Raw genomic sequence first — 11,696 nt, forward strand, 5'->3', positions numbered from 1 at the left:
TACTTAGCTTTTTAAAGTAAAAGAAAGCTAAAATATAAAGTAAGCTTCACCATACAGACAACTAAAAACTGTGGTAAAAATACTTTGAAATACTTTGAACGAGTGTTGAAAGGCATTCAAATATTTGAATTCTACAGTGGGCTTCAAGCGCAACACTGACTGTATCTAGGAACTCTCATGTGACATCGCCTTTTTTATTTTTCCTGATGTTTACCAGCAAGAAGGAATTTTTGAGAGCATTATTTCAGTAATCTTTCACTCCCTGATAAAAAGGGTTATTACAACATTCAGAGTCGTGATTAGATTTGGAAAAGTTTCGTGTGATATCAAAGTTCCTAAACACTGGTGGTAAGCTCCATATAGCCCACCTTACAATTCAAATGTTTTAACCCCTAACTTTCTTCACACGTCTAAAAAAAATTAAAGTATATTTATCCATACTCTTAAATGAGCTATTATTAAATGATGCCTGTTTTAATTTTCAAAGGTCTTTTAAGGTTAATACATAAAATGCTACAAACACATCAACACCAAGGACAAACATCTGTTTCTCAATCTAAGATTCAAGTTTATTATCTTTCTGTAAAAACAGAGACAACACAATAACATCTGACCACAGCACATCTTCCTCAGAATTCACATAGTGATGCTCTTCATCATACACCAACATACTGAAAACCTAAGAGTGTGAGGGATACGAGAAGCATGACTGGGAATCGTGTCCGTCTTACATGAAGGATACACCTTCACTGCGAGAGAGCTTGGGAGCTTGACGTTATGAAATCGTACCCAAATCTACTAGGATACCACACGCCACAGGCTTACCATGTAAGCAGTCCTACCCACAGAAAAGTCTTATTAAACCAAGCAAAGCCACATCCACATGCTGCTATTTGTCGCTGTTGGAATGCTCCACTTTTAATACGTTCCGAATTTGTTAAATTCTGCCACAACAACCAATTGTTTGTGAATGGGGCTTCACAACTGACATTCTGTTTAATAGTGGGCAAAAAAAAAATCTAGCAGTTATTCACAGCATGTTATAAAAATGTATCACTCACTGGTATAAGCTATCTGACAAAATTTAAGTAACACAGAATGCATTTCACTAGCCAGCTTAAATATGAATGTGGAAAGTCACTGAATAGTGAACAAGCTCCAAATATGCAGACAATTTTTTTTTTTCAATCCACCCCCCAAAATGCATAATAAATAAGCGACACTGGCAATGGCCAAAAAAGAACAAACGAAAACTTTGATTTGGCATATTCAGTAGAAATCACAAAAGACAAGACTAAAAAAGCGTTTCCAATCAGCTGTGAAGTAAATGTGTCATTTGTATTCTTACCTACGTCACTCCATAGTACATGTATCAGGTTCTGATCAATGCTTTCTAGAACTTGGAATTCAGCTATTTACAATAATTAATGTTGGTATAATTTACTCTTCAGCACTAATCACATAAAAAAAATTAAACGAGAAAAAAAAAAAAGAACACAAAAACTCTCCCAGCTTTCATACAGTCTTCTTTCGAATTAACTCTGTCTGACAAAGTCCTCTCCCTTCTGAATATTAGCTAGTAATTCTGGCATGGCCTCCTTCAAAAGGTTCACTTCGTATTCTATCAATTTTCCAATTCCTAGATTCCTTTCCACTCCATTTTTCTGAAAATGAAAGAATGGCAAAGGTTATTCATCTCACTAGAATTTAAAGACACACTGAAGAATAATTTACTTCTACAAAGACATTCCGATTTTACGGATGGAGGCAGGAAATAGAGCAGAGCAGAGAGAACGCCACTGCTCTTAACCAAGTATCTCACAACCATCCTGACCTAAAAATGTAAATGTTTATTCCAAACACAACAGTAAAATTATCCCATATTTATTTATTATTTTTTTTTTCTTTACTATTATCCAACTGCATACTCAGATTTTTGAAAATTACATTTATTCAATTATTCGGTTGTTGTTTGTCACCAAAGAATTCTTCACACACACATACTATGGCGGTCAGTTATACGGGGGAGGAAATTGGAGTGCCTGGTATATACCACTGGCCTTTGGCACGTAACTGACAATCATTCTCACAAGTGACATGTGCAAACCATATTAGTGGAAGACAAGTGGTCTTCAATATATGTCAGACTGCACCAATGGCCACAAGGGCATAAGCAACCCCTTTCTCTAACCAAGGCAACACATGCAGTGACTGTGGGGGGGGGGGAATGCTAATTTCTTAGCCACCAGATCATCACTAGCTCCCTTTTCCCCTTAAAGAAGTGATCAGTTTCATTGGTGCAGGAAGCAGCAGTGCCCATTCAAACCAATGGCCTCAGATAAGTTAATGACAGATAATACAGATCTGTAACCATACCATACTGGTAGAAGGCAAGTGGTCTCCAACAGAAATGGACACAAGACCGTCTTTGACCGTTTATTGTCACAAAGACCCCACAAACATTGAGAACTGAGAAATCTACAACTTTTCACAATTAAAATGAGCGCTACATATATACCAACCTAATCTAACCAATTTCCATAGATCAATCTGCAGTGATGAGAGGTCAGGAAACAAAAGTAACATCACAAGCGACCTTCCATAGATCAATCTGCAGTGATGAGAGGTCAGGAAAGAAAAGTAACATCACAAGTGACCTTCCATAGATCAATCTGCAGTGATGAGAGGTCAGGGAAGAAAAGTAAAATCACAAGCCACCTTCCATAGATCAATCTGCAGTGATGAGAGGTCAAGAGAGAAAAGTAACATCATAAGCCACCTTCCATAGATCAATCTGCAGATATGTGAGGTCAGGGGAAAAAAGTAAAATCACAAGCAACCTTCCATATATCAATCTGCAGTGATGAGAGGTCAGGTGAGAAAAGTAACATCACAAGTGACCTTCCATAGATCAATCTGCAGTGATGAGAGGTCAGGGAGAAAAGTAACATCACAAGTGACCTTCCATAGATCAATCTGCAGTGATGAGAGGTCAGGGGAGAAAAATAACATGACAAGCGACCTTCCATAGATCAATCTGCAGTGATGAGAGGTCAGAGGAGAAAAGTAACATCACAAGCAACCTTCCATAGATCAATCTGCAGTGATGTGAGGTCAGGGGAGAAAAGTAACAACACAAGCCACCATCCCTAGATCAATCTGCAGTGATGAGAGGTCAAGAGAGAAAAGTAACATCACAAGCAACCTTCCATAGATCAATCTGCAGTGATGTGAGGTCAGGGGAGAAAAGTAACATCACAAGCCACCTTCCATAGATCAATCTGCAGTGATGTGAGGTCAGGGAGAAAAGTAACATCACAAGTGACCTTCCATAGATCAATCTGCAGTGATGTGAGGTCAGGGGAGAAAAGTAACATCACAAGCCACCTTCCACAGATCAATCTGCAGTGATAAGAGGTAAAGAGAGAAAAGTAACATCACAAGCAAACCTTCCATAGATCAATCTGCAGTGGTGAAAGGCCAGGAGAGAAAAGTAACATCACAAGTGACCTTCCACAGATCAATCTGCAGTGATGAGAGGTCAGGAGAGAAAAGTAACGTCACATTTTTTGGTCGATAAAAAATGGAGTCACCAGCATACCCATCACCAGTATTAAACTACCATCCCACAGAACACACAAAGTTTCATGCAAGCTTTTAGTCTAGTTCTTACATTTTGCTGTTAGTCGTGAATCTAGGCATCGAAACAACATTTACAGACCAGCGTAAACCAAAATGGATGTTGCGGGACAATAATTTAAAGAGCAACTCCAGTGTCAAGACCTGTACACATGTCTTAAAAGCAGCTAATGAGTTAAATGATGAAGTGCTTCCTAAACTGAAAAAAACATTTGCATTGTATTAAAATCGCTGTTTCTAGTTTTTTTAAAGGATTAATGCTGAACAAAGCTGTAACACTGATGTTATTCTAGCCTAACTGCCTTACTCAACATCATATCTGCCTGTTTCATCGTCACATAAGAAATATTATCACGTCGCATCGGCAAAGTTTTACAGAAACTGCCAAGGATTTGCTTTTCAGGACTCAATTATAAGGGTTAAATAGCGTCATTGATCGTGAACAGTTTTGAGCCTTGGTCTTAGCTGTGTTCCAGATTGAAGGGTTAACTCTACCAGAAAGAAATCCCTTACCCCGAGCAAAACTGGTGTGGCAAAATATTTGGCTTCTGTTTCATCCGACCGTACAAAAGCACACTCTATTTTACCCTCAGCACCACCGATGGCTTCAAGGAGTGATGTTGTGAACCTGGCTGCAGCGTAGGCCATCGAAAGAGTAGCGGAGCCCTGCCAATTAAGAGAAGACAATCAAGATCAGTCACTCAAACATATGATTACGGCTCTTCACTTCAGCATATGAAGGAAAGGTTCTAGAGCCTTTATTTTATTGTACATGTGTTAAATTTGATGACAACAAAGCATTCTGAATAATTCTACAGCAATAACCTCTAATAAATTGCAAGTAACATCTCTGTATTTTTTTTTTTTACCTAATTCTGATCAAGCCAAGGTCCTAGGGAGTGTGTAATTTGCTACTATTAAGGCATTGACATAAGCATTTCTCCCCGGCCGTACATGGGAAGGTCTTCAGCAACCTTCGGATAATTGTGGGTTTCCCCCAGACTCCGTCAGGTTTCCTCCCAGCATAATGCTGTCCGTCAAGGTACAAGTGAAATATTCTTGAGTATTGCGTAAAACACTAAACAAGTAAATAAATAAATTGAAATGAACGGTTAGAATAACACCCTATAAGCGGAGGAAAATTGACGTATTTCATCAGTTACATATGACCGTTTAGCAATTATCACGCTATGGTCCGGATATGATGACCAGATGCACTTTAGATATAGGTTATTTGGACTGGGCAAACAACTGAGTTTGTAATTTATCCACCCAATTCTTCTCATCAAATGGAAACGTCAGAAACAATCTGGAACATACCAAAGTTGTGTGTGATGAAATACTTGGAACTAAGAACTTACCGCCCCAGCTTTAGCTTCTACCACCTCTGTTCCAGCATTCTGTATCCGCACGGTCAGTTTTTTCCTGTCGTCCTACAGTATAGTGAATTTTTCATTTAATATTCATCTGTGTATGATCTTTTGAATTACAAATGTCAATAAAAGTAATGCATTTGACTTCAGCGAGGTTTCATCGGAATGGAATTCGCAAAGACAAAGGTAAAAAGCAAGACAAATTTTTCAGCAAGAAATAAAAATGTTAAAGGCACCCTCAAAAATGAATTATTAACAATCTATTACACTGCCTTATTTCTAAAAATAATTCTAAATGAAGGTTAATTACAACTCGATCTATTACATGTATGTCTACTCTAGACAAATTGCATTCTTTTCAAAATGGACAAATCTCAATGTCAGAACTGTTCACTTTAAGAAACACTGTATACAGCTTAAAATTCACAACCTGATAAAGTTACTCATTTTGCCTGACTGTCAGAGTCCTATTCATCTAATAGAAATATGTTTTAAGGTTTGTTTGGAAGGATAGATGTTAGCAGCTCCAAAAGAACAAATGTCTTTAGGGGTTTTTTTGAAACAAAGAATATCCTACTGAATAAACTGAGCAGCTCCAAAAGTAATATTTCAGGACTTATTTGATGCTAAAAATGCATCTTTTTCATGCGAATGTTTCAAGCTAGAGCAAGTTGAGAATTTTTTTTGACTTAAAAATTCACTAAGTATTATAACTTAGCTCACATGGAAACATTTACTCATGAGGTACTTTTCCACGATTTCCTGTTCCTACATTCTAATGCTCACAAAAGAAATTTCATAAGATCACTATCATGAGCAGTCCAGCCCAATTACGATGGTTGTAATAATACAATAGTACACTGAAACGGTGTCCAGTGTCCAATGTTTCCATACAGGCCATGTCTTACCTGTGGGAAGGAAAGTGGGGGTGTGGCCTGTGAGATGAGGGGGATGATTGTCACCCCTGAGTGTCCACCAATAACAGGTACGTTCACCTTAGACACATCCAGCCCCTGTGAAAGAAAACAGTACAGAGGATGACTAACTTTATTAGAAATATATGTTCGTCTATTTACCTATTTGTTTATCTGACTGATGTTTAGTGTAATACTCTAGACTTTTCCCCTCGTATATCAGTGCTTTAGCAGAGAAAATACCCAGGTAACAAGTAGAGCACCTTACTAATTACCACCGAGCTATATTCAGAAATATGTCCCATATGCTCTTACTAAAATGGCCAGGGTAATCGGTAGAGAGGAAAGCAAGAAAAAGAAAAAGAAAAAGAACATCAGTGATCAGGCATCCCTGATACATAGCACAACCCCTAGAGTAATCCAGGTTGTCACTTGCAAATATATTTCAGTCATATCACAGCTTCTCCTTGTAGCAGGCCAGAGCTTATGCTAACATTTTCATAGTGCTGCCTAACTGGAAAACATGCCGCAGACGCCAGACATGAAGCCCAAGCCAGTCACACTGATTCGGTGCAGGCAAGCGCTTGGCTGTTGAGGGCCAAGTTATACAGGTAAATGTCCTTTATACGGTTACTGGATTCCACTTTCACACACAAAATTATCTCTATACTACCCTTGCCCTTAACAGTTCAATCTGAACTTGCATTCTAACAGAGAAAGGGATAATGGGGCGTAAAAGTGTACAGATTTAGCCTTGGAATTCTGCTACTGAGTGTCATGACTGACTTCCAGACTTCAATCATAAACTGATTCAGCTCAATGTATTTTACCTAAAGTATAGCATTTTCAAGTAATACACTTTGCCTGATACATCCAATTTAATTGGCTGTCTGATTAATTTCTTATCTGTAAAACTTAGAGCACTGACATAAAAACTTTAAGGCCTTCACATGCTTCCAAAAGTGTATTTTTACACACAGTGTGTACCAAAGAAATACAGTAATTTAATCCTAATTCTCCTCTTAATATTTATGTAACGTGTTTCAAATGGAACAAATCCTGTTACCTTTGCTTCTGCGATGAATGTGTTTGACCTCACTACATCTAAAGTAGTGACACCGAATATTCTGTTGGGATCATACACCTTGTTCTTCTTGAAGACTTCGGAGGCGATCGGTACTGTGGAGTTTACCTGATGAATAAATCACGGAGTAATTAATGGATGAAATTCAACAATGGATACTATTTATCTACGCATTTGATTGTTGGTTAACACCATACTTGAAAATTTTACACTTAACAAGGCAGCATTATGTGTGAAGAAAAGTAGAGTGTCGGGGGTAAACTACTAACATTTGGCAAGATACTGTCTAACTTTCCCACGTGCGGCGTACAGATATGAACACAACATTGGGGGAAGACAAGTGTCTTTAACAAACGCTAAACAAGACTACACAGTCGCCCGAGTGTCATCATCAAGGAACCTCAAACTTTCTTCGTGTCCTAGATGTAGCAATTCAGTCAGGCACCATTATCTACAGCTTAAAACAAGTGTTCAAACAAAAACTACTGTTATTTTTCTTTAGTTTAGAAAACTAAAAATACCATTAGAACATCAAAAATATTTAATTGCCAAAATCAACTTGTGTGAAGAAAGAGTGTACGCAGATATCCGAAGAAAATCTGATTAAAGTAGCTTTGTGAAGACTTACTACATAGATATTATTTTGAACACTGATAAAGACAAGCAAAATATTGGTTTGAGTGAGACTTGATTTATAACTAAGTAGGGGGTGGAAGTGTTGCCCGCAGCCCCCTTGCTCTCCGAACTTAGCCATAAGAGACTGCAACGGTTCTCTTGTTTGAGTCCAGTTACATGCAGTGAATGATTTTCAAATATACACACAAGACTTACTGGGTTTGTTACAATTCCAATCATGGCATCTGGGCAGAACTCTGTACAGGCCTGACACAAATCTCGGACGATTGAAGCATTTGTGTTAAATAAATCATCCCGGGTCATTCCTGAAATATACACCACAACAATACAAAGATCAAATCCATCGAGACAGATTTATTTACCTATGCGATTTGGGTTTTACACTGTGTTCTATCATTACAGATGGTCAAGGGCAAAACTTCATGTGTTTCTGCATAGGTTTAAAAGCCTGTTACCATTTGTACAAGAACATTTCTAGCAGCCTGTAAAAATTTCTAGGAACCATTTCTTTAAACTTGAAATGAATGAAGGGCAATCTGGCTGCAAAAAGGCAAAAAAATAATAAAATGCGGTATATCAATTTCAACTGAATTTTCAAACTGTGTAGATCTGCCTTTAAAACTTTAGGCGTCAAAAAAGCTGAGGGCGTGCGGCTCTAAAATGAAGATTCAGGAATCAGTCAATTTAATTGGGTACACTACGTGTTATCAACCATGCCATCTAAAATCAGGCTCCTATGGATTTCTGCAAGGTATTCAGATTCTGACAAAATTGAATTGAAAAATGAGCACTGGCAGTAGTCATACAGAGTCTCCATCTTACCTGGTTTCCTGGGGACTCCAGCTGGGATGATGACAACCTGTGCCCCTGTCAGACAATCCTTTAGCTGCTCCGGGCCCATGTGACCTGACACTTTGGGACGTGTCTCGATGTGGCTGAGATCTGCGGCGACGCCTGGGGTGTGAGCGATATCGTAGAGGGAGAGCTGGCTGATGAGAGAGGACCTCTTCAGGAGGAGGGAGAGGGGCTGGCCAATACCTCCACTGGCTCCCAGCACTGCCACCTTGCAATTCATGTGGTGCTAGAATCAAAAACAAGGAGCAGATTCATGCAAAAACTGGCATTGTGAAAAGAACTAATTTATGTATATATTTTGTTGTTTAAAGACTTAATCAAGAATTTTTCAGATATGCATTGGCAGTCAAGGTGAAAATCAAAGTGCACGGGGGTAAAGCACCGACCTTTGGCAAGTTACTGATGAACTTTCTCACATGTGACATACAAAAACATGTACGCACACCACATTGATGGAAGTCAGCAGATACTCGACTAAGTAAACACATACAAAAACAGCATGGACTGCTTATTATAACGAAGGCCCCACAAACAGCGTCTGAGTTGGGAATTAACAAACTTCCTGTCAAAGGCCAGGTTTGAATTGAACAAAGTCTTGTGACAGAAATCCCACTCTGAACAATACAATTTCAAATAATACAGCAAAAATCATTACACTTTGACTTTGTCTCAATACTGAATAGCTACAGTGAAAAATAATACATTCTAACAAAAATCATCTTATATAAAGTCAAAGAAATTACGTGGTAGACATTGTTATACAGAGAACATTTGAATAAACAGAACTGGCATGCAAAGAAAATATAAATCAATAATTTAAGACCAGCAAGTAGAATTCTACATAAAAAAGGAAACAAAAATGCTGTATTAGCAAGAGAGAACAAAAATGTATTATACATGATGAGATGAAGCAATTTTTGATCCAAAGCACTAAAGACAATACTAAAATCAACATTGAACCACTGAAGTTTGAAGCATTTATCAAAGACCAATGTAAGTTAACATGTTACCACCTGATGAGCATCTGTGTGGCTTGACACTTGAAATAACTGGGGGTAAAATTATGTCAGAAGTGAGAACAACATATGTATGAGAAATACAGAATACTCTCTTCATATCTGTATATAACAAAAGACAGATTTATATTACATATTGTAGGTGCCCTAATTCAACCTTTTCAACCCGCTCAACATCTAATGCTTGGAAACAATGTAACGGAACTGTATGGTGTGGACAAATAATTTGCATAGTTTTATTACTCTTGCATCTTTAATGACACAAACAAATCATGTTTCGCATCATTTTCAAGATAATAGTAAACATAAATTCCACTGAAAAAAAGTGCTTTAGTGGTTTAAAAGGTTGAAGATTTACAGTAGCATACTGAAAAGTTTTGTATGGGGATTAGCAAAGTACTGAGTTCTTAATGCTTTACGTTAAAAGCAAACAAAACAAATAAACAACTAAACAAATACCCAACTAAACAAATACCCACTAAACAAACAAACAACTGAACAAACAAACAAACACTGAAGCAAGACAGCACAGTTTTATCAGCAACAGTAATCAACTGTTTTCTGACAGTTTTATATGGTCCCTTCAGAGGGTCAATGGGAGCTATCCATGACTATGTGAGCGCCATCAAGAACAGTCACCCATCGCTACTGTGATCCAGAGGCTGATATTTGGCCCTATTCCAAATGGTGTGTTTCCCATTTTGCAGCCACAAATATCTCAATGAGGTGTTCTTTTCCCAAAATATACACTTTTCAGATTTGCACATCTCTCTTTTAATGGTTGAACACTTGGGGTAATATATAAGTTTTTATTTCAAAGGTGACCTAGGTTAAGTGCCTGTTAACTGTGAAGTACATAGTATTTAGAGATCGCAGTTACCAAATTTTTAACAATTTCTTCCCAAAACATTAGGTTTTGCAAGGAATTGTTTTGCCAATTGTGAGCCCACAGGCCCATTTCCAAAATCTGTGGAATATGCACTGTCAATTGAATATGCAACATTTGCTGATTCTAACTGGAATATCTATGTCATCCAATATTAGTAAAGCAGTTTTGACCCTTCATCAGGTAACCTTGAGTTTACTGATTTAACCCTAAGCGCATATATGTGCTACTGTGTCATCCCTGAATGAATGTGAACATTTGAAACCGTTCTGATACATTAAATTGAACAACCAATCAGATATTCTAAATAACAGGTCTCTTTTTTTTCAGAAATTGTCCTGATTTATGGAAGTTTATGGACAACAGAAGTTCATGTGTATATAACAGTAGTACGTATTAACATTCAGCCTAAATCAGCAAAGTGAAAGGCAAACAAATTATAAAATATTTTTTTCTTCTCTAAGCCTTTATTCAGAAAAATAACTAAGATCTACTTTTGCGATTTATTAAACAAAGAAATCTTAACACATTTACTTTCGAAAGCCTATTAGTTGGTAAATAGACGTGACCTTTAGCTTTAACCTTTTGAAAGTTCTTTCCCTTTCCATTTACTTTCTTTTAAAAAAAGAAAGAAGCGATTACTTTGTGCAAAGGTGTGGATATAAGCTAAATACGCAAAAAACTGGAAAATGTGAGAGCTTGGTGAGGAAAGAAACATATCTTCAGATAGCATATGAACGCTAATAAGGCCTGTTGACCACACAAGCATTGAGAGATGTAAGGACAAGATGTGTGTTAGTCTGCACGAAGTTTTCGGCTGCACGCAATGTCACTTGGGGGTGATTTAGAAAACAGTCCAAGTTAGCAACACGTTTAATCCTGCAAACTTACCGATGGCGATGAGCTGAATCCTCTGCATATAAATGCCACTGTGGAGGGGCGAGTTAACCTTGAAAACATGTTGATTAATTTCATAAAACAAACGGCAACCGGCCTTGCTAGGGGAAAAGATGGCGTGGTGACCCGGAAGCAGACGAAACGTCGAATGACCCGGTGTAGGGATATGTGTCTGCGCGTGGTACCCTGGCAACACATCGTCCTCGTTTTGACTTTACATATAATCATTTTCATTTAATACACAGAATGATTTATAAATGTATTGTGATGATAATTTTGCTTTTGCCTACTCTTTTTTTACCTTTTCATGTAACTATGCTAGATAATAAATCATTGCTTACCTAGAACTAGTTTTTGTTGCGGGTGATTACTTTGTGTATATAAGAAGTACTTTGA

At 37.7% G+C, this 11,696-nt stretch overlaps 1 protein-coding gene across 2 annotated transcripts; it reads right to left on the bottom strand.

Annotated features, from left to right (window-relative positions):
• Positions 1–543: 543 nt before the first annotated feature.
• Positions 544–11,422, bottom strand: LOC135476159 (malate dehydrogenase, mitochondrial-like). 2 transcript variants are annotated; one of them, XM_064756082.1, is made up of 9 exons: positions 11,295–11,422; positions 9,515–9,550; positions 8,469–8,727; positions 7,842–7,951; positions 6,993–7,118; positions 5,921–6,025; positions 5,001–5,072; positions 4,153–4,305; positions 544–1,664 (listed from the first exon to the last, which is right to left on the bottom strand). In XM_064756082.1, exons 1-9 carry the CDS (start codon positions 11,376–11,378, stop codon positions 1,536–1,538), a joined length of 1,074 nt encoding a protein of 357 aa, XP_064612152.1. In that variant the 5' UTR covers positions 11,379–11,422; the 3' UTR covers positions 544–1,535. The 2 variants fall into 2 exon arrangements, with proteins under 2 accessions (XP_064612152.1, XP_064612154.1); XM_064756084.1 differs by lacking the exon at positions 9,515–9,550 and having other exon boundaries at positions 11,295–11,412.
• Positions 11,423–11,696: the final 274 nt, after the last annotated feature.

This window comes from Liolophura sinensis, chromosome 10 (genome assembly GCF_032854445.1).
Source record: "Liolophura sinensis isolate JHLJ2023 chromosome 10, CUHK_Ljap_v2, whole genome shotgun sequence".
NCBI lineage: Eukaryota > Metazoa > Mollusca > Polyplacophora > Chitonida > Chitonidae > Liolophura > Liolophura sinensis.

Bases quoted from the DNA above. Each gene is read 5' to 3' on its own strand.
- LOC135476159 (XM_064756082.1), bottom strand. From the start codon at position 11,378: ATGAAATTAATCAACATGTTTTCAAGGTTAACTCGCCCCTCCACAGTG. The intron at 6,026-6,992 runs GTAACAGGATTT...TTTCTTTCACAG, and splicing joins CATTCATCGCAGAAGCAAAG to GGGCTGGATGTGTCTAAGGT. The intron at 4,306-5,000 runs GTAAGTTCTTAG...CTTAATTGGCAG, and splicing joins TAGAAGCTAAAGCTGGGGCG to GGCTCCGCTACTCTTTCGAT.